Source organism: Vombatus ursinus, unplaced genomic scaffold, assembly GCF_900497805.2.
Source record: "Vombatus ursinus unplaced genomic scaffold, bare-nosed wombat genome assembly UNPS02014832.1, whole genome shotgun sequence".
Taxonomy (NCBI): domain Eukaryota; kingdom Metazoa; phylum Chordata; class Mammalia; order Diprotodontia; family Vombatidae; genus Vombatus; species Vombatus ursinus.
In genome coordinates, this window is record NW_020954610.1 from 10,519,143 (window position 1) to 10,546,717 (window position 27,575).

The window sequence follows — 27,575 nt, forward strand, 5'->3', positions numbered from 1 at the left end:
GGGAGGGGGCTGGAGAGAATGAATGAGACATGATTAGTGCCATGATTCAAGAGGGAACTGCTCATTATAACTGTCAGCTTCTCCCAATCCCATTTGACAAAGGGATGTTTTCCTGTGCCCACAATTGGAGTAGTGATGGTAATAGAAGGGGGAGTTAGAGGACAGGCATTTGGCAGGAGAAAGGGCATAGGACCTTAGCATCTTGTCTCAGCACTACTTCCCATTTCTGAGCTTGAGTTAACTATCAGACTGTCATAAGATGCTTTGTTTTCTGTTTTCCACATGCATTTTCCAGGTGACCAGATTCTAGTTAGAATCATATCATTTTAGAGCTGAGAGAGCCCTTAGACTTCATTTAGTCCAATCTTCTCAATTTAGAGATGAAGAAAACTCAGAGAGATCATTTGACTTTCCAGTTATGTCAGAATTGGGACCAGAACCTGGGTCACTTGTGCCTTTCTTACTCCTAGAGTCTTATTAAAACCTAGTCAATAAAATTTAAATTTATTAAACTTGTTTATTCATCTGCTGTAGTCTCATTCTAAGAGTTGGGTGGCATTTTCTTTCATAAAGTTTGTCTTTAACTGGAAGCTTAGAAATACAAATATTTGGAAAACACGGATCAGAACAGGTAGGGTACTTGACTGTACGGTTAGGAAGTATAAGAATCACCTTTGCCAGAGCAAAAATCAAGACAGATGGCTAGTCGACACTTCACTGGTGCCTGCGATACAATACCCATGCTGTCATGTACATGCTCACTACACATATATACATATATATGTATGTATGTATGTATCTTTGGATGGTACACATTTTGGTAATAGAAATGCCCCTATTTCTGTTACTGGTATCTTACAATCATCTAGGTTTGCAACTTGGGAGTTATTCTTGATTCTTAATTCTCATTCATTCCTCCCTCGTCTCCCCCACAGACATCTTCTATTAATTGCCAAGACTTGTCCATTCTACCCCCACAAAATCTCACAACCATCCCATTCTCTCTACTCACATTACAACTACCCAAATCCAAGCTCTCATTACCTCTCTCCTGGTCTACTGCAATAGCCTCTTAATTGTGGTCTACTTACCTTGTCTCTCCCCTTTACCAAAACGTCTTTCATGTAGCAGCCAAAGTGTCAACATTCTGACCATGACCCCCCCTATGTAAGAAATTTTATAGGCTTCACACTGCTTCTGTGATAAAATATATACTCCTCTGTTTGACATTTAAAACCCTTCACAGTGTGGCTCCAACCTATGTTTACAAACTGATGCCCCATGCATGATATCCTTCAAGGCTCAGCTGAGGTGCCATCTCCTAGAGCCTTTTACTGATTCCCCCAGTTTTTAATCCCACCCCCAAAATTGCATTTATAATGCAATTTATAATAATCTTATAATGACTTATCTGTGAAAATGTTTTTCTTTAGTAGAGTGTAAGCTCCTTGAGTTCAAAGACTTTAATGCCTAGCTCAGTGCTTGACATAGAGTAGACATTTAAAACATTCTTGTTTAATTTAATGCAACGATCCTTAGGGTCTGGTTTTCCATCTTTTGTGACTCTCAACATGTTCTAGCATGCATATTTGTATCATAATACTGACTTGATTCATTGTTTGCTGACATATTGGGATTTCTGGGACATTTTGGTGCAACAATGAAAAATCATATTTGAAATCATTCATTTGTTTGTTCAATAGCCCAAACATGTACTGTGTGAAGCAATGTCCTAAGGGTTGGGGAAATACAGAAGTCCAGATAAGAAATGTTTCCTCCTTTGAAGAGCTTACAGTCTAGTGGAAAGATAAGATAGAATAGAAATGAACAAATGAATAGAAATGAACTCACAGATGAGAAACCATAGCCTTTCTGGCAAAGTGACTGCCCCAAAACCACGCAGATACTAAGTAGCTGGCCTGGGATTTGAACTCAGTTTATCTGACTCCAAATCTGGTGTTTTGCCTCTATAAACAAAATGTTTTGTAGTTTGCTTGTGGAATTGCTGTTGTGTCTATATGTTCATCCCAAAGCATATATCTATGTAGGTGGTAGAACTGACCAGTGTGTACTTGGGGGATAAGTAACAGAGCTAGGATTGAAACTCAGGTCCTCTGAACTCTTTCTTTGTTTCTTTCCTCCCTTCCTCCCTTCTTTCTTCCTTCCTCCCTCTAGACCATACTCCACTTACACCATGCTGCCTTCCTCATCTATAAAATTAGAAGGTTGTACTAGATGTTATCTTAGGTCCCTTTCCCTCCATCATTGTATTAATCTATAAGAGAAAGGGAGATTGACTGTATGACCTCTCAGGGTCTTTTCTTCCCTTGACTGATTTTTTAACAGTGACTAGAACAGTAGTCTTCTGCGTTACCTCTTCCAGTTAAAGACTAAAAGGAAACCACTCACCTAAATCAGCCATTGCCCCAGGAACCAGGTAACCACTGAAACAAAAATATGATTCAGTATCTGCTTTTTATCTCCTCCAGTTCTCAGAACTGTGCAGGAACTGATGATGAAAAATTGCAAGGTCTAGAAATATCCTGTTCAAAAAGAAAATAGAAGAGAGACAATCATTATTTAGCGGAGAAGCTTCCCCAGTGAGATCATGAGGGAATAGCTGAGCATGCACTATAGTAGGGAGACAGGTAAAAGAAGGAGGAGATAGAAGGAACACCTACTAGCTGTGTGACCCTAGGCAAGTCACTTAACCTTGTTTGCCTCCTGTTTCCTCATCTATAAAATGAGCTAGAGAAGGAAATGGCAAATCACTCTGGTATCTTTGCCAAGAAAACCCCAAAATGGGGTCAGAAAAAGTCTGAACAACCATAGAAGGGAAGTGGACTTTGAACACCTGAGCCACTCCCTCCTTAGTGGGCTGCTTCTCAACTAAGGGCCTGCAGTGGGGGTGAGGAAATGCCTTTTAAAGTCCATGTGATAGTCTTAGCCCGACAATGCAAGTTTTCCTTGAGAATTAACACTGGGCTTAGTCTACATAGATTTTGCCTAGTATTCACTTGTCAGGTGACACTCAGTGGATGGACATGAGGCAGAGCTTTATATCTCTTTCTTTACATAATTTGGTTCTAGCCTATCTGCCTAGACTAATTTCACATTAATTACTCCACCTCTTGTATTCTGTGTTTTCCCATCAAACTGGCCTGGGTTTCATGGCATTATACCTCTCACCTTGAAAGGACTCTCCTCCCAACCCTAGAATGTTCTTCTTCCTTAGAATCCACCTCTTAAAATCCCTGGCTTTCCTCAAGCCCCAGTTCAAGGGCTATCTCCTACATAAATCTGGTCACTAATTCCTTCCTTCTTCAAAATGACTTTGCATGTATTTTGTATTTGCTTATCCCTTTGCATATTGTTTCCCTGCAGTTAGATATAAGTTCCTTGAGGGAAGAAAGAGTATCATTTTTGCCATGTATTTTGGTCCCTAGCAAAGTGTTACATACACAGGAGTTCTAAATGATTGTTGAATGATGATTTACCCCAGTACAGAACTGGGCTGAGGCACTAGGTCCAGCTGACATCATAAATGTCACCATTAACAACAGCAATCCAATAACAGAACATTTTGAGTCCTAAATCAGCTAATCCTTTGAGCTTCCTCACAGCACTACTAATCCATGAAATATAGATGATTTGGACATTAAGGGCACAGATTCATCTTCTGGCATCACCAGCTAATTCTACAAAATTAACACATGCCAATAAAGGAACTATAGTGAAATGAGTCAGATATAATACTAAGGTTAGCAATATCGTTGTGGGCTATTGAGAGTCTCCCTCAGGAGACTGTAAAATTAATCAAGTCTTACAAATTAACTTCATAAAATGTGATTATGCTACTTAGTGAGGAAGATGTAAATAAGAATGATATTCTCTCTCTCTCTCTCTCCCTTTCTCTTTCTTGTCTCACATGCCCTGACACATACTCTCTATCTAGATCAATGAAATGAAACATAAGAATCCAAGTAAGTGTTGTAATGATGGGGAGTTTAAAGCAGGCTTAGACTTGGAACTGGAAGGGACTTTAGAATTCATCTTTCTAGACCAACCTCTTTAGTTTACACATGAGAAAACTAAGGCTCAGAGAGGTTAAGAGATTTGCCCAAGAATGTATGAAAAAATAAATAACAAAGCTAGGCTTCAAGCCCTGGTTTCCTGACATCAGTTTTAGTAATGTCTCCACTACAGCACATGCTAATGCCATGACTAACAATGCTACTTTACTGATTACCCACATACCATATTTCCTAAAATCTTAGAATTTTAGTTTGCATGACCATCCTGGAGATTGTTTGAGTGTTGAGCTTGACCTAGCCTGCAGCCAGCTTGACCAGGGACATGATCTTTTCCCAAGTTTGGGCTGGCCCCACAGATTTATAAAAGTTTATGGCAGGAATGAATTTGGGAATGATAAGAGAAAGGGAATTTATTTATTCAAAGCTTCCTGGGTGGGATTTTTGGGTGGGATGTCCAAGAGGTTATAGAAACTCCAAGACAGAGTTTCTATAAATTTAACAAACATTTATTAAGCACCTACTATATACAGAGACAGCTAGATGGTACAGTAGATAGAATGCTGGGTCTTATGTCAGGGTAGTTTTTGTTGTTCAGTCATGTCTGACTAAAGATACTGGAGTGGTTTGTCATTTCCTTCTCCAGCTTATTTTATAGATGAGGAAAGCAAGAGGGTTAAGTGACTTGTGCAGGGTCACATAGCTAGTAAGTGTCTGAGGCTGGATTTGAATTAGATCTTCTTGTCTCTAGGTCCGGCACTCTATCCACTGTGCTACTTAGCAATGCCCATTCAGTGAATAGGCCTCTTTAAGGAGTGAGTCAAGGGGTGACTCCTTTGATCAAAAAAAAAAAAAATCAAACTGGAAGGAAAAAACCCTCAGGGTTGCTGGCCAAAAGAGAAACAGTTACTATTTATATTCACTCTGAGCCAGGAGGGCCCCAAAAATAACCATCAAGTAGTGCTTGGGCAGGGACCTATTGTTGTCCAATCCATGAGCTCCAGAGTGAAATGAATGGGGAGAAAGAAGCAAGTAAGAGATGCAGAGGTTGCATCTGAATTTCAGGTGCAGTTTACCTGGTCCAGAAGTATTGGGCAGGCAGCTAGAAGGTATAGGCCAGGGTTGGAGGTCTGGACCTGGAGTCTGGAAGATCAGAGGGAGTTCAGATCTTGTTTTAGATAGAATGGGTTCAGGTCCTGTCTCTGATACTACCAGTGTGACCTTGGGCAAGTCATTTAAACTGTCTTTTACAGATGAATTTTCTCATCTGTAAAATGAGGGGGTTATGCTACATGACTTCTGACCTCAGAGGTTCCTTCCAACTCTCAAGCTATGACTGCATAAAATAAGACATACGTAAAGTGATGAGTGTCTTTGTGTATGTATTGCTTTGTACACACACGACACAGACACAAAAGACCTTTCTGATCTCCCTGGTTAGTGCTCCAGCACTTAACCCACCATCTGGCACATAGTAGGTACTTAGTAAATGCTTGTGAACTTGACTCTTCTACCTCACAAATTATTTTGTATTTATTCTCTGTACATCTTGAATTCCCACTAGAATATAAGCTCCTTGAACACAGGGACAGTTCCCCAATGCCTTGCACAATGCCTGACACATAGTAGGCACTCAAAAAATGCTAGTTGAATTGAATCTAAGTCCAACAAAATCATCCACAGATATTTAAATTGCTTTGGTTCTTTTTTGTCTCTAGGGTCTGATACCTGTTTGCTCTTCTGGCCCCCCACTCAAGGTTCCCTCTTTCCCCATGTATTGATTTAAAACTGCTTTCTCTCAAATATTTCTTTCTTTTTTTTTTTTTGGCTGGGCAATGGGGTTAAGTAACTTGCCCAGGGTCACATAGCTAGTAAGTGTAATGTGTCTGAGGCCAGATTTGAACTCAGGTCCTCCTGAATCCAGGGCCAGTGCTCTATCCACTGTGCCACCTAGCTGCCCCTCAAATATTTCAAAGCATGCTTCGTGACCCCTTTTTTGGACAGTATTACTTCTGTAATTATGATTGTATCTTCCTGACTTTCGCATATTACCATAGCAATATGACATAGCATTGTACTTACCTCTAAGCAGGTATGTTCTGGAGCCAGCTCTAACTAGGTCTGAGAACCAACTGTTAAATTTTCAGTGTATTTACAACTTGGAAATCACCAGATTCCACAAGTCAGGGCTTGACTTAATGTTTTATTGATTGTCTAGGTTTTTTAAAGTGATGGAAGAAATGTTAGAGATTTAGTTGTTAAACATTTACCAGGGTGCACCTGCCTATAGGATCTCAACTGAAAACAGTCAGAACTGTCTGATTCTTTATGTATAACTACATAATCTAGCTTATTGATTCTACAGTTTATTAGGCTTTTGTGATTTGGGAGGTGGGGTCTGGACATCTACTTTCATCTGTGGAGGGTACTCAGTGTGCATACTCCCCCCTCCACCTCCCCACCAGTGTAGCTTATTGATATGAGGTATATGCAAAGTTGGCCCTAGTGATAAGGTAGTGGTCTCTATGAAGGTTGTGCTTCCTAATTTTCTATGGTCATGTGCATCCTTGGTCTGACAGTATCCCCCTCCCCCAACACACACACACACACACACACACACACACACACACACACACACTCCACTATAATCAAAACATATACCTCCTAACACTCACCTCTTCCAAATTATAGCAACTCAGGGATGTTGGTTCTCACCTCTCACAGGAAAGTTTGATGGCAGTCCACAAATCCTGTGGCACAGATGGTTGCCTGTGCCATTTAAAACATAAAATTGGCATTGGCAGATCCTGTCTGCCACTCCCTGTACTGTAGAAGCCAAAAGAACACATAATCCATTTTCCTATTTATTCATCCTATAATTGACCCATGTGGAGAATAGAAACCAAGACGTGATGAGCAGCATGGGAGGGTGCATAGATGGCCTAGTTGCAGTCAGAAAGACCAGGGCTCAAGTCTAGCCTCTGACATATAGTAGCTGTGTGAACATGATTGTCACTTCATTCCTTTATTCATCAAATATTTATGTACCTACCATGTGCCAGGTACTGTGTCAGACTCTGGGAAGATATAGACAAAAAAGGGAAGGGAAGAGAAAAGAAGGGAAGGGAAAAGAAGGGAAGAGAAGGCTCAAGGAACTTAATTCTACTGGGAAGGAGCAATGCATAAACAGATCAAAAAATACAAAATATATATATGAATAATTTGCTGTGTGAGGCATTAAACAACCCAACCTCTAGATATGTCAGTCACCCTTCTAAGATGAATGGCGTGGCTGATCTGAACTGGTGGGAAGACGGGGAGAAGGAGGAATTTGCACATTGTGGTAAAAAGAGAGATGAAAGCAGAGGTCCACACCTCCCACCACCCCTGAAAAATCACACCAATAAGCTATTTTTATATAGTTGTGTATAGAAGTGAACTGAGAAGTTGTCTTATTAAAATACACCAGAGAACAATTTGTTTATTTTAATTTCTTGGACTGCTTCAACCCAGGAAATATAAATCAAGGAAGAGTGTAGGCCTAGAAAGCACTCCAGCTAGCGGGGCTGTTTTTCATGAGAAACACAAGGAGCTTTTCATCACAGCAAAATTCCCTTGAGATGCTGTTAATGTTTTAAGTTTAATTTTGCCAACTTTCAGGGTCTTAAGACAAATATGGCAGAAAAGTATATTTGTGATTTTTGAAACTCTAAAACATTTCTAAATTCAAAAATAATGCTGCACAAATATATTAGGAGAATTCCTTAGCTGTAATAACATCAGAGACTGCATGCCTCTGTGGTCTGTGTGGCCTGTGGGCTTCAGAGAGTTTTACTTCCATGGGCTTGTAAGCTAACCCTGGGATTCTGAGGCATCCTTTTCATATGCTATCTAAAAGATAAAGACCTTTTGAATTTCAATTCCTCCACCTATGGGGATGTTTCCTACAAAAATCAGCAGAAAGTCACAAACACCCCTGGATCGTTTCTCTCTCCACATGTGTCCTTTTACGTGCTGTGTCTCCTGCTGTCTCTGTCACTGGCTCCTTTTGTGTCTCTCACAGTCACTGTCTCCACCTTTTCTCATTCCCCACTGTTCTGCAGGCCCCAAAGGGCCAGCTGGGTGACTTTTCTTAAAGTGTGATGACACTGACTAATTTTTAGAAACCAAATACTTTCATTTTTAACTTTATTTCCGATTTGTATCTGGCAAAAGTCTCTCTTAAAAAATGGATTCATTTTGAATAATGCAAGGGTTTATTTACACTTTTCTTCTAAACACATCTGGCTAAGTACTATCATCAGAGAGAGTTTTGCGTTTGATGTTTTAAAATAATTTTAATGGCTGTGTTTTACTTGATGGTCTGATGTAATTTATATAAATATATATGTGCCTATATGCATAAACATACATATATGTATGTAAGGAAATTATATTCTATTGGGAGGAAGCAATGTGTATAGAGATAAGTAAATACAAAATATATACAAATATATACACATTATAAATATATACACATGTACGCAATATACACATATATGTATGTGTGTACATAAACATGTATGTTTTAAATAAGTATAAAACATACATACATGTGTACTTTGTATACATATATACAAATATACATGTATATGTGTGTATATATACACATATATGTATATAATTTATATTTGTATATATTTTGTATCGAGTGCTGGTAGGTGGCACAGTGGGTAGAGCACTGGGCCAGGAGTCAGGAGGACTCATCTTTGTAAGTTCAAATCTGGCCTCAGACACTCACTAGCTGTGTGACCCTGGGCAAGTCACTTTACCCTGTTTACTTTACCCTCAGTTCCTCATCTGTAAAATGAGATGGAGAAGGTAATGGCAAACCATTCCAGTATCTTTGCCAAGAAAACCCTAAATGGGGTCACGAAGAGTCAGACGTGACTAAAACGACTGAACAACAAGGACATCTGTGTGTATAGATAATGTGTATGTGTATATACATATAAACATATATACACAGATGTGTATATAGGCAAGATATATGTATTGTATAAATATATATGCATGTAAATATATGTGTACATAAATATAAATGTGTATAGGCAAGATATATATGTATATGTAGATGTGTATATACATAGATGTGTTTATAGACAAGATATATGCATATGTGAAGAAGATACATGTATATGTGTGTTTGCCAAAACAACGTACATATACATGTATGCACATGTACACATATGTGTGTAGATAAGGTATGTGTATGTGTGTGTATATATATAGATATGTGTGTACATAGTTAAATCTTGTCTACAGACACACATCTATGTATAGACAAGATTACATATGTGCATGTATATGTGTCTATACAGACATACGCATGCACACATGTATCCATATACATCTTGTTTAAGAAGACAAGAAGAGAAATAGACTTAATTGCGAGTCCAGTTGAAAAACATCTTTCCTTCCATAGAATCCTGGTACAATAATGACACCTGGATGAAGGACAGCAGCACTAATTAAGAATTATAGTCCTTTCTGGTAGATCTTATATTTAGAGCTGGGAGGGACTTTGGAGATCATCCGGTGGTGGGGAACCTGAGGCCTCGAGGCCACATGTGGCCCTCTAGGTCCTCAAGTGAGACCCTTTGACTGAATCCAAACTTCTCAGAACAAATCCCCTTAATAAAAGGATTTGTTTTGTAAAACTTGAACTCAATCAAAAAGCCTCACCTAAGGACTTGGCCTCAAGACCACAGGCTCCCCATCACTAGTCAAAGCCTCCCATTTTACAGAGGAGGAAACATCTGTAGAGAGGGGATGGTCACACCACAAGTGGTTGAGCTGGGATTCAGACTCAGGTTCAGTGACCCCAGGTCCAGCATTCTTCCCCTCCCTCTTCCATTACACAGTGCCATTTCCACAGCCTTATACTGGGACTTAAACCAGTTGTGCATTTATACAATTAAAACTCTTCACTGACTAATTATACTTTGAACATTGGCAAAGAAAACTGGGTCAATGAAGTAAAAAAAAATCTCAAAATTTTTTTTTCTTAGTTTGAAAAATTTTTCTTCCAATTGTCACTAAATCACTTAGTGAATTTGAGAAGTCACTTGTCTTTCTTGGGTTGCAGTTCCTTCATCTCTAAGATAACAAGGTTGGATTTAAATGGTCCCTTATTCTTCCCGAGCTCTGACATTGTAGGAGGCTGTGATGCTATATCAGGTAACAGATTCTAAATTAGAATCATATAGTACCCTCAGGGTTCCTGTTTTGAATATTTTCCCCATGGTGCCAGTGTAGAAGTGGATTTAAAGGAAGGAAATATACCACACCCTATTTAGAGGCAGCTGTGATGAGGCAAACAGAGTGCTGGGCTTGGAGTCAGGAAGACCTGACTTCAAATTTGGCTTTAGACACTTATTAGATGTATAACCCTGGGTTGGTCACTTAACTTCTGTTTATTGTAACATGGCAATAATAATAACACCTACCTCACAGAATTGTTGAGAGGATCAAATCAGATTAATATTTGCAAAAATTGCTTAGCACAGTGCCTGGCCCATAGTTAGCACCATATAAATACTCATTCCCACCCTTTCTCCCACTTATATTTTATTCCAGTTTGCATTTCCCAGGCCTGTCAGAAATTATTTATGGTAGAGCAATTCGGGAAGTCAAAGTTGCTAGAACCTGTGGAAGAAATGTTGATGTGAAATTCTCTAGCCTTAAATTCATCAGGTTACCTATTTAGATTTGGAATGTATCTTGGAGTTCATCTAGCCCAACACCCTCATTTTATAGATGGGAGAAACAAAGACCCAAAGACATGAAAGGAAACGTGGACAATGAAAATAAGACAATAGAGAATATTATGACTGAGTAGAGCATAAAAATCTGGGTTCTAGGCTTGTGTGCACAAATCGTTGTAGGACCCGAGGCAAATCACTTCATTTTTTTAAGTTATTCCAAATATTTTAATGAGAGTTCTGTGCAAGGCATTTAAAACACCAGTTTGTGAAGATAAATTCCACTGGAAAGAGAGAATATAGAAAGCAGGTAGCCATGGAGCTGAGGAATTTTCTTGATTTGGGGCAGGATCTGAGAGTCCACTGTTTTCTGATCAGCTTTGCGCTGTGCCATAATCTCATATTTTTCTTTTTCTGCGTCAAAAATCTCTCCTTCTTGATGTCTAGGTTCACAGAGCCTCTTCTTAAAGTAAACATCAGTAAGATGATTTGGAATTTTTACACCCAAAAGGTTAACCGTGGTAGAGGTGGCAATGACAAATTTCTGGTGGGTCCTTCTCAAAGGAACACGGTTGATGGTCAGAGGTCCAGTCACCAGTAGCAAGCTACTTACCACCTACTTCAGGAAAACCACTCACATGGCCCTGTGGCAGCCAGTGAGCATGATCAGAACCATGCCCGGGGTGATGCTAGCTCGAAGTCTTCTTACACGCTAGCTGAAGGGCTTTTTGTGATGACTTAGCAGCTTTCTAGGCACATCCTCAGTAGGGTAATATCTCGGCATTTTGTGAATCTTTACCACATGGGTTCTTCCATTCTTGTCACCACCAACTGACTTTGAGATAGTAGAAGGCACCTTCTCTTTCTCTTTCCTTTCAATCTGGGTTTTTGGTGCAGCGTATTTCTGTTTATACATAGCTCCCTGGAAATACATTGTGGACCTTGAGTATCTTATCTATCCCTGAGGCCAGGACTGGGTTCTGACTGCAATGCTTTGTTGGCTTTTTCACCACCTTTTCAGCCACATTTTCATTTTTGTTCTTTTTTTCCTTTCTGACCTTCTTTTCCATGATTCCTTTGGTGTTTTTTTTGTCTACCATCTTGAGAGAAAGGAAAGAAATCACTTCATTTTTGTCCTTTGGTTTCTCATCTATGAAGGAGGCACCATAACACCTGCATTACAAGGGTGTTGTGAAATTTGATTAGACTAATAGAAAATGTGTCAAGCCCTTTGGAAATAAGTGCTATATAAAACTACAGTGGTGTCATTGAGAAGAGGGGGAAAGCTACACACACACACACACACACACACATTGGAAAAATAAACAGCAAGGTTTTCAGAGTAGAGAATTTTTAAATTAAGAAAAAATAATGAAAAGGGAAATGGGAAAAGATAGAAGAAGAAAAACTTCAAGAAAGCAAAGACAAAGGAAAAAAAGTCAATGTTGAAAAGAAATGTAGCTCACTTGGGCCTAGGGTAATACTGTTTAAAGGCTGACAGGGACATCAAATTTTGAGCTGAAAGGAACCGTAGAGATCATCTCTTTCAATCACTCCATTTTATAGAGGAGGAATGGACCCACTAAGGTTAAATGATACAGGTAGTTGAGTAGATGAACCAGTATTCCTATCCCTCCAATTCTGAATCTGCTTTTGCGCTGCTCTGCCTTCTCCTCTCCTTTCAAGTAGAATCAGGAAACTTTAAAAATTAGCCACCAGGCCTGCAAAAGACAGCCTTCCCTTGCAACTGCTCTAGGAAAGGGAAAGGGAGCTATAATAAAAATAGCCCCAAAGTCAGCTCATTGGGAGTAACCCTTCCATGAAATGGCCTTAACAAAACCTGGGTACCACCTCCTCTATCCTGAGAAACCTGAGAAATAAGAGTGGGGTTTTCTGTTATCCGTTCTTCTGCCCACATTTTACTGTGTTTACATGGAACAACAGCCATGACTCTGGTGACTGGAGAGTGGGAAGTGATGGCATGATGCACCCACTAATAAATAACTCAGATGATGATTTGTTAAGTGTTTAGCTTTTTCTAAAGATTTCTTGGCACCTAAACTTCTCTAAATATTTGTATGGTATTTAAAAGATTTAGAATTTAAGAGGTACAATCTAAAAAAAATTTATTCAATTCAGTTTCTCCTCTGGACCAGCCAAGGCTAAGTTTTGTACTAACCAGCATAGGCAGATTGCAGGAACTTAACTAGGATTAGGAAAAGAAAGATATTCATTTGATATTCCTCTCAAATTTTACTTTCTGTAAGAGGCCTTTCATATCTCCTCACCTGTTCCTGCCTGACTCCCCAAGTGTCTTCCCTCTGGGGTTAACTTCCAATTATATTGTATGTATACCCAAATATACTGTGTGTACACACACACACACACACACACACACACACACACACACACACACACACACACACACACACTGTGTATATACATGTACATAGTTGTTTTGCATGTTGTCTCCTTCATTAGAATGTGAGCTTTCTAGAGGCAATAGATCCTGTTTTTAATCTTTGTTTGTATGCCCAGTGACTACGTAGAGCAGTGGCTGGCACATAGTAAGTATTTAATAAATATATGTTGATTAATTGATTCAAAAACTGACTGTTCCTTGTTTGGGGGAGGATTTATGCATTCTTATTGCTGTCAGTGTTTCTAAGGATAGATCCTCCTAGTCCATATAGCAGGTACAAGCTATGAGGGTATTTACTACACAACCAAAATTATTGATTAATGGTGGCTCAGTGGTCTGCAGGGGTGAATAAGCTCTCAGAAATGCCTGACTTTTCCTCAGGGAATATGTCATAGACAGTGGAAGGTATTAGAATTTGAGCAGTACTTTGCAAACACAAGTCAATTAATCTTTATACTAATTCCAAGTGAGTTTCCTTTCCTTATTTTATACTGAATGATGGAAGATTAGAAATTTATGATTTTTACAAGTTTGAGAGGGAGAAGAGCTATCAGATCAAGAGCCCAGATGTTTAATTTCTATCCTTCACTTTCATCTACTTTTTCAATCCCCCCTTATTTTTTCCATTGAAGCTCACATTCTATTCTCTCCTCCTCTGCCTTCTGACTCTACTATTCTTATCTGTCCTAGAGTGAGGCAAGGAGGCAGTGCTAGGTAGTTGTGGACAGTTGGTCACTGGAATGAGAGATCTAAAATAACATAGACATAGCTTATTGTCCAGAAGCCGATTTCCTTCCCCCCACCCACCCCTTGATGCTGCTATATGGCTAATTAAACTGAGTAAAGGGGGTTTTCTGTGACTGAGACTTAAACGCTTTCTTGGAAGAGATGAGGGAATGCAATGCAAAGGGTCCTTTATTTGACATGTTTAACTAACAGGGTAAGTGTATGTGACTTGACCGGTGATACTGTAGGATATCAGGGGATGAAGAGATGGAGAGGTAAACCAAGTGATACTACTAGAGTCTGGAGAGGTCAGGGTACATGTAGTCCAGTTATAAGAACCAGAGGACAAAATTAGAATCAGAATCCTGAGGGAATCTTGTGTTCCAGGGTAGGAAGAGGAAGTTCATAATGGTCCTGTGAGAGAGACTGCTCACAGAACTCAGAACATCATTAAAATACACTCTTTCTATTCCTCTTATAGTCGCTACATGTGTTGAGGCAGCTCAGGTTGCTCTACAAGACTAGGTAATTCATAAGGAGGGGCAGGGTCTGAATCAGGATCATCTAATTAGTCCTGTCACAGTGCAGGTGGCACATAGCTGATATCTAAAAGCATGATTGATTAATCAAGAAGTCTTAACTGTGAATCCTTTAAGAGTTGAGCTTTGAAAAGTTTACTTCAAATCATTCTAAGGAAGTTATTTTGCATGTTATTTTTACCTTTACTCAGTTTCCAGAGAAAAACTTTTTTATCAGTCCAGGAAACATAGACCAGAAGACACCCCAGGGAATACAGTGGGAATTCCCTCACTCCACAAAGGAACACTGAACTTTGCAAAAACATGTTCCTTCCTCTTGGCCTTGACCATTTTCTGCTTCTGCCCATTTGGCTGAGTGGCCTACAGGATGCTTTACTCCCAGCAAGGTTTGGTTACCCACTGCTCATTGTACCTGCCTGTCAGGAAATATCACCATCCAGAAGCAGGGGGGTTTTCCAAGTTTAATTCACTGCTCATTTCATATTAAAGGAAACTCAATCTCAAACAAATCAACCCAGTTTCACAAAAAAAAAAAATGCTGATTCCTTTAAATTCAGAAATGCTGAACGGACATAAAATGTGGCTTGCTTTGATTTTTCTACTTGACCTAATGTCAAGGGGTGGGGGGATTAACAGTGATTGAAAGGATTTCCCAAGGTTCAGCTAACTTCTCATAATATTCACTTGCCCTCTATTAAATGGACATCTGACCCATTTTACCTCCATACCCCTACACAGCTGCTGTTAGCATGCTTTATGATGAGCATGTGATCCAGATATGCAAAATTTTACTTCATGCAATATATTTGTCTAAGCTTCTGATCTCTGTCCTGGTGACTTTTTGTCCTTTATGTCAAGCTTATTTATCAAACTATACACACACACACACACACACACACACACACACACACACACAAAAGATATATAGTCATGATCATGATACTGAATGTAGGCTGAGCATATGGGAAATAAATAGGTCAGCCAGGGCAGAAAGCAAACCCCAAAGCATCTTCCTGGGTATCTCAGATATCTCCTTTAAAAATCAGTGCTGGGCACAACCTCTAGGTGGAAGCAAAAATGTAGTTGAGCAGAGATGGACAGGGTATCTTTTCTTAGCAACCAGAACAGTCATTTTGTGTTTACAGACTTAGCCTTATTGCTGGGTTTTTGTGTGTCATACTTAGCTCTGGTCTATATTGACACTTCTGACCACAGGAAAGCACAGACTCTAATCAGTTGTTCTGTGTAGATGGAGTAATTTGCCTGAATGGTTTCTGGGTGAGACAGTGGCAGGATTACTTACCTGGTCTAAGAAACTGCTTTCATACCTTACTTCACTAAATCCTGTGTTTTGCTGCTCAGGGAACATGGTAAAATTACTGAATTAATATAATTATGTTAAAGGGATTAGAGTAAGTACAATTCAGATCACTTTCTGACTATGTTCTAGTCTCAAGTCAACCCCTCGTCTAGCCCTGGTCCTAATTTCTCTCCCTATACCCAGCATGGTCTTAATCCTTTCTCCTGTCTTTCCTATTTCAACTACCTACTAATTTACCTCTTTTACCCTTCTTCTTTCCCTCCACTCCTTTACCTCATGCTCCATACTTTCCCTTTTTTCAAACCAGCCATTGATTTTCCTGCATCTCCTTGTAGAATGCTTTATTTTATTTTATTTTTTTCCTTAGGGACCTGAAAAACAAAGTCTTTTTCCCATCAATTCCCCTTCAGCATACAAGTTTGTCAGCCCCTCTAGATTGTGTTCAGCACTGAATTTCTCATGTATATGGACCAATATCCAAGTGGTGTCATTAAACTTTTTGTCAGGCTATAATAGCATATGCATCTGTAATTAATGAAGCATAATGATGAAAACTACAGAAGAATCTAAATTTAATCCTACATACAACAACCCCTTTTCAGGGGCTCTTAACCTGGAGTCCATGAACTTGCTTAATATTTTTATAACTGTATTTGAATATAATGTCTTTCCTTTGCAGTTCTATGTATTTTATTTAATTTGGATATTCCCTTTGAAGAGGGAGAACTAATTTAATTTTATTTAATGGCCATCCCCTTTGAAGAGGGAGAGCTAATTTATTTAATTAGTAATTTAATTTAATAACAATACATAATTCTATGTTGTTTATTTAATTTTAATATATTTAAAAGCATTATTCTGAGAAGGGCTCCATAAGCTTCAAGAGAATGCCAAAGGGGTTCACGACATGAAAATAGTTAAGAATCCCTGCTTTAGACCACTTTTCCTTTATATTAGAATTATTACAAGTATCATTATTTTTTTGCTTGTTTGCTTTTTTGTATTTGCATTTAATTTTAATTTTATTTTTATAAATATCCTTATAATGCCTTCTATAGTTGATACAATCTTTATTAGAGAAATTAAGTATTATACAAAGAGAAAAAGGGAAAACATTTATAATAAATTATTTTTGGTTATTTGTTTTTGCCTCTCTTTGCATCCTCAGTGTTTGCCATTATATCTGCACACAACAAGCAGTTAATAAATGCTTTTTAATTTATTTTTCATTTATTTATTATTCCTATGGAAGATTCCCTCAAATTGTTAGTATTTTCTGCTTTTTAATCAAATTATTATTTAGCTGTATGTTTGTTTGCTTATATGTTGTATTACTCAATAAAAGGTAAACTCCTTGAGGGGCAAGGACTGTTTTGTTCTGTTTTTTGTTTGTTTGTTTTTTTTGTTCTGTTTTGTTTTGTTTTGTCCTATCTCTGGAGCCACTAGAATAGTGTCTTACATATACTAAGATTTGTTATATTGAATGGCATTAGAGTAGGATGTATGTGTGTGTTTGAGTGTGTGTGTGTGTGTGTGTGTGTGAGAGAGAGAGAGAGAGAGAGAGAGAGAGAGAGAGAGAGAATTAATAAAGCACAATTGTCATGGGCCATTAGTTAGGACTTGAAAACATTTTCTTTATAGTGAATGTATTTAGCTAATAGAATTTGAGTTGAACCCAAAAAAACTAGTTACTTATTGTAAGCTATCTCCAAATGGTTGGCAGGTATAAACAGACCAAGAGAGTATTTAGATTCTGTGATCCTTAGTTGAATCTTGGGCCCTAAGAAGGTCTCCTTTTTCTGAAATGGAGGCATTATAATCCAAAAGAATGGAAACTCCTTGAGGGCAGAATACATGTGAGACTTGACATGTAGTATATAGAAGAAATGCTTTTTGATTGGTTAATTGATACTTTAAAGAATCACCCTAAATATAATTCAAGTTAGCACCTGTGTTATGTTTGGTTAATGGTTTATCATTCTGACTGAGATTTTACATTGCTCATTAAACAGACATCTGTTGATTCTGGAGGAGGTACAAAATTCAGTTAAAACACAGTCTCCCCAGCAGTGAAACTTACAAACTAAATTCTTTATTATTCATTGCTCATAGCCCAAGGGCCTCTCAAATTCTCAGGTGCTCCAGGTCCCAGGGGGGCAGCTAGGTGGCACAGTGGCTAGAGTATCGGGCCTAGAGTTAGGAAGACTCATCTTCCTGAGTTCAAATCTGGCCTTAGACAGTTATTAGCTGTGTGACCCTGGGCAATTCACTTAAACCTGTTTGCCTCAGTTTCCTTAGCTGTAAAATAAGCTGGAGAAGGAAATAATAAACCACTTTAGTATCTTTACCAAGAAAACCCAAATGGGGTTACAAAGAGTCAGACGCAACTGAAATGATGAAACAACATCCAGACCCCAGAGTTGCTTAAACCCAATGTAGACACAGGGATAAGACTATAGCAAAGGGAATACTTTACATATGGGGATCTGTCCCAAATTATGGGATATTATGAAGTCAAATGGTGTTCTGAATAAATACTGCTTTAAATTAAAAATATCCCACAAGCTTCAGATGGAAAACTAACACTGATGGTTTCTTTCATCCTTTTATTAATGATCTTTCCTGATCCTTACAACTATAGGGGATCAGTCTCTTCCTGAATCACTTATTCTTGTTTGTCCTCTCCTATATATGTATTGATCTTATTCTAACAAACATACCATAATTATTTTTGTCCATGTCTCATTCCTGTACTAGGCCCTTGAGATCAGAGGGTCTGTCTGTCTCTTTTTCTCGACTGTCCATGTAGTATATTAGAAAGAGCACTTGTCTTGGTGTCAGAGCACCTGAATTTGAGCACTGATAACAACACTTATTAGCTGTGTAACCCAGAGAAAGTTACTTAACCTAAATCTCAATTTCTTTAGCTGTAAAATGGGGATGATAAGCTTTATACTGGAGTCATTGGGAGGGAAAGTGCTTTGTAAACCCTAAAGTGCTATATAAACATGAGCCCTTGATGTTACAGTCATCTCTGAATGCTCAGCTTCCAACAAAAGTTTTTTTTTCTTAAAATAAAAAAAGTTTTTATTAATAGCTTTTTTTTGAATCATAGTAATTTCTTACCTATCCCTTCCAGATTGAATTTTTCTTTGTGACAAAGAAAAACAATTAGGCAAAAATATCTGATACAGAAATCTTGTCCAGCGGTGTACATAGTACTAAAAATCTATTGATTCCCCTCTCACCATGAATGGGGAGGCAGGCTTCACTCTCTTTTCTTCAGGGCCTCCCCTGTTTTGGGTTGGTTTGGGGTTCCCCCCACCCCCGAGTGCTGGGACTGGAATCAGGAAGACCTGGGTTCACGTCTGGTAGAAGACGCTTACTAGCTGTGTGATCCTGGGCAAGTGATTTAATCTCTGTCTCAGCTTCCTCAAATGTAAAATGGGGGTTCTAATAGCACCTACCATCCAGGGAGGCTGTGAGGATCAAATGACATAATATTTGTAAAGCACTTAGTGTGGTGCCTGACACATAGTGGATGCTTAATAAATTCTTGTTTCTTTCCTTCCGTTATGTACTCAAAATTCAACCTCCTTTCAATAGTGTTGTAGTTGTGTATCTTGTTATTGGGGTTCTATATATTTCACTCTGCATTCATTCATGCACATCTTCCCTTGTTTCTCTATATTATTCATATTCGTGTTTTCTTATTGTAAAATAATGTTTGATTACATTCACATAGCATAATTTTCTCAAGTGTTCCTCAGTTAATAGACATCTACTTTGTTTCCAATTCTTTGCTGACATAATGAGTATTTTGGTATAGATTTGACCTCTGTTTCTGCCTTTGTCTCCTTTGGGCTATATGCCCAGTAGTCAAATTGCAGAGTACGTAGAGAGTTTAATGACTTTTTTTTGTATAATTCAAATTGAAATACAAAATAATTGAACCACATCTTCACAATCCCATTGTTGTTTCTTCAACGTGTCTATCTTTCCAAAGCTCCTCTAAAATCGATTGTTGCCATCTTTTGTGATCTTTCTCAATCAGCAAGAAATAACTTAAAACCTAAATTTTTAAAAATTTGTATTTTTTTTACTGTAATTGATTTGGAACGTATTTTCATGTCAATTCTTATTGATAAATCTCTTGAAAACTGTTTATATATGTGTGTATATGGATACACATAAATTATGTGTATGTGTATATGTATAGTACCAAGTGCCAAATATTTTATGTGTGTATGTATGTATACATGAACATGTATATACTCACAGACATATATTGCTTATATACATATATATTTCCAAGGGTCCATTATGCTACACACTGAAGGGAAAGTCCAAAGATATGTCCTGTGAGGACATGTCTAGATAGTATCTTCAATGTGCCCAGGTTACATGAAAAATGAAAGCAAAAGTAATATCCACAATCTTTCCTGCTTCTGAGATTTTCTGTGATAAATTTTAAAATTTTTATCCAACTTAGGTTAAAGGGGATGACTGGCTGTTTGTGTAGAGTGTAGCAAATAGCCATAGATCTTATCTCTTATAACTGGGAAAACACCTTCCTTGAATTTGAAAACCTAAATTAGGTTTAATTTTAGGCTAGGAAAAATGACCAGAGTAGTACCATGGGTGGAGCAACTGGGATACACGGCCATGAAACTTAGAAGGGATATAAATTTAAGATATGATTTTTAAAGGTTGTATAACTTTAAAATTTATTACGGTTACATTTTGGTGGCACTTTTACTCCTTTGGCAGCTTAGAAACTAATTGGCAAGAAAATTAATTAAATTTGGAAGCTTCCAAATGGAACCCTTCCTTTCCCTAACAAAGGATAACTCATTGCCTGATTGTGTTTCTTTGTCACAAGGAAGAGGTCAATTTGAAAGTGAACCAAGTAAGTCTCTCCCTGACCTGACCCAGTTCTCCCTGGAACTACTCTGCTCCTGCTCTAAGTGACACCTTCCCTAGAAGTAGCCTCAGAGTGTTTCAAATTTCTGTTTTCACCCCCCTCTTCCATGAAGAGAGACAGAGACATTTTTAAGAATCTTTGGGTACCTTTCAAAACAAAACAACAACCAAAATAGCCATTCCTTTTAACTCTTTGTTTTCCTTTTTACAGACCACTAGCAGATGATGTAGGAATGGACATCCCCTTTGAAGAGGAAGAGCTAAGTCCCAATTCTGCAGACATGAGACCTGGTGAGAAAAACATTAGTTCGTTCTCCTAGCAACATTCCACACCCAAGACATTTAACTATTCAGTGAGAAGAAAATTTCCTGTGCTTTTAACAAACACTTTTGTGCTAGAAAAAAAAGGGAGGAGGGCAGGATTTGCTGGGAGCTTAGACTTATTTTGTTATATTAATTTCATAGTTAATTTAACCAATGATAATTTGTATTTGGAGCCATATTATCTCCTACGTCTCCACTTCATCTCTAAGGGCTTTGAGTTGCTATGATTACTATCTACTCTGTTATAGTTTGTTGTTGTTCAGTTGTGTCCTGCTTTTTGTGATCCCATGGACCATAGCACACCAGGCTCTTCTGTCCTCCACTATCTCCTGAAATCTGTCCAAGCTCATGTTTGTTGTTTCTAGGACATTTCATCCTCTCCCATTCCCTTCTCCTTTTTGCCTTCAATTTTCCCCCAAATCAGGGTCTTTTCCAATGAGTCTTATTTTCTCATTATGTGGCCAAAATATTTAAGTTTCAGCTTCAATACTTGACCTTCCAGTGAATAGCCTGAATTAATTTCTTTAAGTATTGACTGATTTGACCTCCTTGCTGTCCAAGGAATTCTCCAAAGTCTTTTCCAGCACTACAGTTTGAAAGCATTGATTCTGTGGCACTTGGGTTTCCTTATACTACAACTCTCACAGCCATGCATTGCTACTGGAAAGACCATAGCTTTGACTGTATGGACTTTTGTCATCAAGGTGATGTCTCTGTTTTTTTAGTATGCTGTCCATATTTGCCAATACAGCCCTGGTTCCCTAAATAAAAAAAGGCATGTGGAAAAGGCAGCTAGGTTGTGCAGTGGATAGAGTGTCGGGCCTGGAGTCAGGAATACTCATCTTCCTGAGTTCAAATCTGGCCTCAGACACTAGCTCTGTGACCCTGGGCCTTAACTCTAACCTTGTATTCCTCAGTTTCCTCATCTGTAAAATGAGCTGGAGAAGGAAATGGCAAACTGCTCTAGTATCTTTGCCAAAAAAACCCAAAATGGGGTCATAGAGGGTTGGACACAACTGAAAAATGACTGAACAACAACATAATGGAGAAAGTCAAAAGATCTGGCTTCATGTCGCAGCTGTGCAACTCATGAAATTTGAACAAGTCAGTTAAGCCCTCCGGGCCTCCATAGTTTCCTTCTCTGTAAAATGAGGAGTTGGGAGTGTATGGTATGATCTCTAATGTCCCCTGCAGCTCTGATCTCTTTGGGCCTCACTTTCCTCATTTCTAATATGAAGTTATTGAATGAGATGATCTCCCCCATCACTTCCAACTCCATCATGTTGTGATTCTATGATGCTTTGTGGAAATCTGTGCTAAAAAATTGAAAAATTTATGGGAAATATGGTAGCAAGAAGGCAGTCAGTTTCAGTTCAATGCCCTAATTATGTAAAACCACTCTGGGGCCCACCCTCAAGGGTTTGTGGGTCAGTTACTGAAAATAAAATGCGACTCCTAAGCCTGCATAATTAAGAGACTTGTTTCAGGAATAAGCTATCCTGGGTTACTTTCAGGCTATTCATTTATAGGCACTACCTGTGGTTTGAGTGAGAATAAATAGAAAGCTGAAGTTCTTGGGGTTTATTGGTTACCCTGTGTGTATATGGAAATCTCATCTTGTTCCTGTTAGCCTGTGAGTCTAAGGGGCCAGGGCCAGGGCTGGGGCCCAGACCCAGACCCAGACCTAAAAACATCAGAGTAGTTGGTTTACAGTATTTAAGAACAGCCAGAAAAGTTTGTATGGTCCCTACTCGTACCCACGTACCTCTGCTTCTGGACGTTTATCCAGTTACTTGACATGGGGGAGCATTGGGTATAAAGAGGCAGTTATATCTGTAGATATTAGCAATGAGATTCTCATCACTGGCTGTTACATTGGCTCCCTTGTAACTACAGAAAGGATGCTGTTATGCTGAATATTAGTGTTCCTAGGGTCATAGATTTAGAGCTGGAAAGGAATTTATAGGCCATTGAGTCCCATCCCTTTCATTTTACACATGAGGAAACTGGAGATGAGAGAGATTTCCCTGGAGTCCCATAGCTAGTAACTTTCTGGGGAAGGATTTGAATTCATGCCTTCCTAACTCCCAAGTTCAGTATTCTAAACCACTGCAGGAGTATTAGTAATGACTAGTGATGCCAGCTAAGCCTGATGGGTCAGTAATTTTCTTTGCTGTATCTTTGACTGTGACTAAGATAATATTAAATAAAGAATAGCCATTTTAACTTATCTATAGCAGATAGAATGCTGACTAAGAGTAAGGAAAGCCTGGGTTCGGGTCCCACATCTAGCGTTTACTAGCTGTGTTATCATAGACAATTTAATTTCACAGCCATTGATAAAATTTTTTTCACTTGACTATGTACATTTGTTACAAGAAATTTGTTTTTTCTTTTTTTTCAATAGGGTAGGAGTGAGAAGGAGAAAAAATAGATTTCTGTTAAGTTAAAAAAATAGAGAGATGAGGGAGTGGTACAGATGTGAAATGTTGCATGCACTTTCATTTGAAATCACGGTATTATTAACTTTACTTTTTTTTATAAGAAACCTTTCTCAAAGTGGGAATAATTTGTAAATGTTTGTAATGTTAAAACAAAACACTTTAAAAAACTTTGAAAGTTAAAAAAATTTGAAAAAAGCTGCTCCATAGGAGTTTACATCCTAAAAGAAAGTTAACAACGTGATAAAACTGGCCTATGTTAATATTGCTATTCCTGCTGTCTTTGTAGAACCACCTAATTCTCTGGATCTTGATGGCTCTCACCCCCGGAGGATAAAACTCACAGCCCCAAATATCAACCTTTCTCTGGACCAGAGTGAAGGATCTGTTCTCTCTGATGATAACCTAGATAGCCCAGATGAAATTGACATCAATGTGGATGACCTGGACACCCCCGATGAAGCCGATTCTTTTGAATACACTGTCCATGGTAATGTACTAAGCTGGTGAGATTAAAGGCAAAAAGAGATTGAAGGGAAAGTAGGTGAAGTTAGAACTTTAGCGGTAAAAATTTACTCACCTAAGTAAATACCTCTTGTCCTTGACTGCTTTCTGAAATCTCTAGTAGCTACCGTTCATGTCTGAGGTCAAAAGTGATCACAAAAGATGGCAAGAGATTGAGAAGTAGTGCAGAGGCCCAAAATACCCTTTTCTGGCCTACTTCCCTTTAGGAAATCTACCCTTGAACCTTGAATAGCCCCTGTGACCTGGGGAAATCCACACTTACTGTCAAAGAAAAGGAATTAGCCTCTGATATGATTAGTACAGTGCTTGACACATAATAAGCACCAATATATTTTTATTGGTTGGCTGATTGTTATTAAAGCTTTGAATATGATGTGTCAGTATTCACATTACATTCTTTCTTTCCGACTTGTTGAAGTTTGGACTAAGCTTTAAATATATCGTTAGTGATACAGCGTTGTGTAAGTGTAAAGCTTTTGTTTTAAGAATTACATCATGGAACTTCTATCTTATTTAATAATGGTGGAGTTTATTTAAGATTTTTGGAGTTTTCAGAAGTCACAATATTTTTTGAAAGAGAGATTATGGGAATTTCTGTCCTTTTTAAGAGAAGAGAGTAGAAAAAATTAAGTCTTACAGAGAAATAGTATACACTACAGTGTTCTTTAGTCCTTTGGTCTATATTAATGCTAGTATTTTAATAGTTATAAAGATATAGTTGAAAAGTAGTGTGGTTTAGTGGATCAAGAGCTGGCCTCAGAATCAGAAAGACCTGGGTTCAACTCCTACCCAGAACATATATTAACCTTGTGACTCTAGGCAGGTCACTTAACCTCTCAATATCCTTCACCCTCCAATCCCGGCAAGTCTCTAAGACTATCTCAAGTTATAGAACAGGTGCCAACCTGCATTGGAAAAGGGAATTCCTTATACCTTTGAAATCATAGGTTTTGTCTCACACATACCCAAGAATGTAGTTAGGAAAGGTTATACAGGAAAGGTTGGGAAGAGGGGAACAGCCCACTAGCAAGCCTTTCAAGTCTTGTATGAATCTGCTCCATTTTGTTAGTGTTTACACAGAGAATCAGTGAATTCTGGTAATATTCATGAATGCATATTGCTAGAAAAGTACTCATTTCTTTGGGTCAAAATTTAGATACCTAGGGAAAGAAGATTTCTTCCATTCTTGGGAGCATTCTCCAGCCTCCCTCAGGATTTCATAGATTTCAGATTTCCTGCCCATCCCACTTCCTCCTCTCTCTCTTTCCTTCCTTCTTCAAATCTCATTTAGTACAGCTGCAGTGTGTACACTTCAGCTTCTTCCTCCCACTCTTCTCTTCCTCTCATTGCTGGGTGCCCTAGAGGGCTGTGCAGTGCCATATGAACCTGTCCTTTTTATAAATAGTGAAAGTGCTAAGCAAAGGGATAATGTCGGAGAAAGCTGGTAATTAAAATCATCACTTGCTGACATGCCCCTTCCCTTTATTTTTCTTTGACACTGTTCTGTAGAGGGAACTAACTCCACTATCAGAACACTGGTTTTTTGTTTTTTTTTTAACCCTGCAATTCAGTTGACACATTTTTTACTAGAAGGTGATTTTTCAAATCCATATGGATCTTAAAATGCAGTTAGTTGGTTCAAATGCTGTTTTAAGCAATGAACCTACAAAGTGCTGACAATGTTAGGTACATCAGAACATATGCATGCAAGAGAATAATACAGAAATTAAATTTAGTCAAACAGGCTAGAAATAGAAGTTAATGATATTTCAAAGAAAGGTATTAAAGGTATTAAATGGATATCAACTAATAGCAACAACTAAAAAAGTAAGCAATGGTCCACCTCTAGCATGTGTCTTTTGAACTGGGCATATATAATATAAACAGGCCCTGAATTTTGTTCCTATAGCTACAAGTAATGTTTTGTGAAAAATAAATAGGGTAACACCTTATGTATCACATGACAGACAACCTCAACAGAAAGCACCATTCTTACTTTTGAAGACCCTATCCTATTATTATTCTTACGTGAGGGACCATTTAAATTTAGTAGGTTATTGAATCCCATATAACAGTAGTCCTTCAGGACTAAGACTGTAGACATTTTTGTCTTGCTGCCCCCAATAACTAGCATAGTGCCTGTTGTGAAATAAGTAGTTAACAAATGTTTGTTGAATGACAGTGATTTGAGCTAATAATAAATTACAGTTATATACTTGAATACTTAATTTGAGTTTCCCTATCAAGCATATAGATATGTATGTGTGTATACATATATATGTATATTATATATATATATACATTTTAAATCATCCAAATCTTGACCCAAAAGACCATGCTGTGGGTCAATCGATTACTCAGTCAGAGAAGCCAATTTCATGAAAGCGAAGGCCAGGGGGAAAAAAGAAACTAAGCAGAATACAGCACACTAAGTGCTCATAATGCTTATGTGATTAAATCCAAAGACATAGACACCATAAGGAATTTATGGTCTAGGAGACAAAATGGGATAGGCGTAAAATAATTCTGTGTCTTTGCTTTTTTTTTCTTCTAATCTTAATTTCCATTGTTGAGTAATGAGAGAAGCAGAATGTAGATTTTAAGGTGAAGTAGCATCTGTAGACAAGCAGAAGGGATGCAAGAATAGAACAAGAAACCTGAAAGGGGAATTCAGAAAGATGAAGAGAGGGACAGAGAAGGCATAAGGATTAAAAACAAAGACAAAAATGAAAGGATGAAAAGCTGTGTTCCCTAGGATCCCAGTTTCCAGTTTTGTTCTACCTACTGCCTTCACTAGTCTCAGAAAATCTAGGCTTCCAAAGTTGGGGGATGAAGACAGGAGAGAGTAAGAGAGCCTCTCCAAGTATAGTGGGAAAGTGCTGCAAATGGACTGAGCTGCCTGGAACTCTTTCCAAAGACTCAGCTTTCTGGCTCTTCCCCAGGCCTAGAACTTGTCTGCTTGCCAGATCAGCTCCAGCTTGCCTCGGGCATCGTATGACTTTTTTATTGTACTTTTGACCTAAATGAGGGGGATGCCTCCTGGGCTTTTACAGTTGGAATCAGAGGAATGTAGGTTTCAAGTGGGGAGGGAGCTTACATAAGGTCTTAGGGTCCTGAATTTAGAGCCAGAAGGGACCTTTAAGATCATATAGTTCAACGTTTTTATTTTTTAGTTGATGAAAAATGGGCCTCAAGTGGTTAAGGGACTTGCTCAGGGTCATACAAGCATGCAATGATGGAGCTCCTTTGGTTCCAAATCTGGTGCTCTTTCCACTGTGTCGTGCTCCCCAGTTAATATGTACACATTCTCCAGATATTAACTATGTGCTTATTAAATATGTCACAGTTTATAACAAGGGTTTTTAATCCTGAGTCTATGGACTTTTTTTAATATTTTTTTTTTTTTAAATTTTGAGTTCCCCCTTCCCTCCCACCTTATTGAGAAGGCAAGAGATTTGATATAGGTTATAGACTTTTCTAATTAATGTTTTGATAATTGTGTTTCTATACAATTTTGTAATCTATGTATTTTATTTTATGTCTTTAAAAAATTATTCTGAGGTGTCCATTCCCTTCACCA

General features: G+C 38.3%; 1 protein-coding gene and 1 pseudogene across 4 annotated transcripts in view; one reads left to right on the forward strand and one right to left on the reverse strand.

The window, feature by feature from the left end:
- Nucleotides 1–27,575, forward strand: part of LOC114025649 (protein prune homolog 2-like) — a 226,028-nt gene that overhangs the window by 151,761 nt on the left and 46,692 nt on the right. For all 4 annotated transcript variants that reach the window (XM_027839125.1, XM_027839126.1, XM_027839128.1 and 1 more), the window contains exons 6-7: nt 20,917–20,996; nt 23,760–23,960. In XM_027839125.1, coding sequence (XP_027694926.1) covers nt 20,917–20,996; nt 23,760–23,960 — 281 coding nt within the window. The remainder of the gene's footprint in view (nt 1–20,916; nt 20,997–23,759; nt 23,961–27,575) is intronic.
- Nucleotides 11,001–24,154, reverse strand: LOC114025650 (annotated as a pseudogene).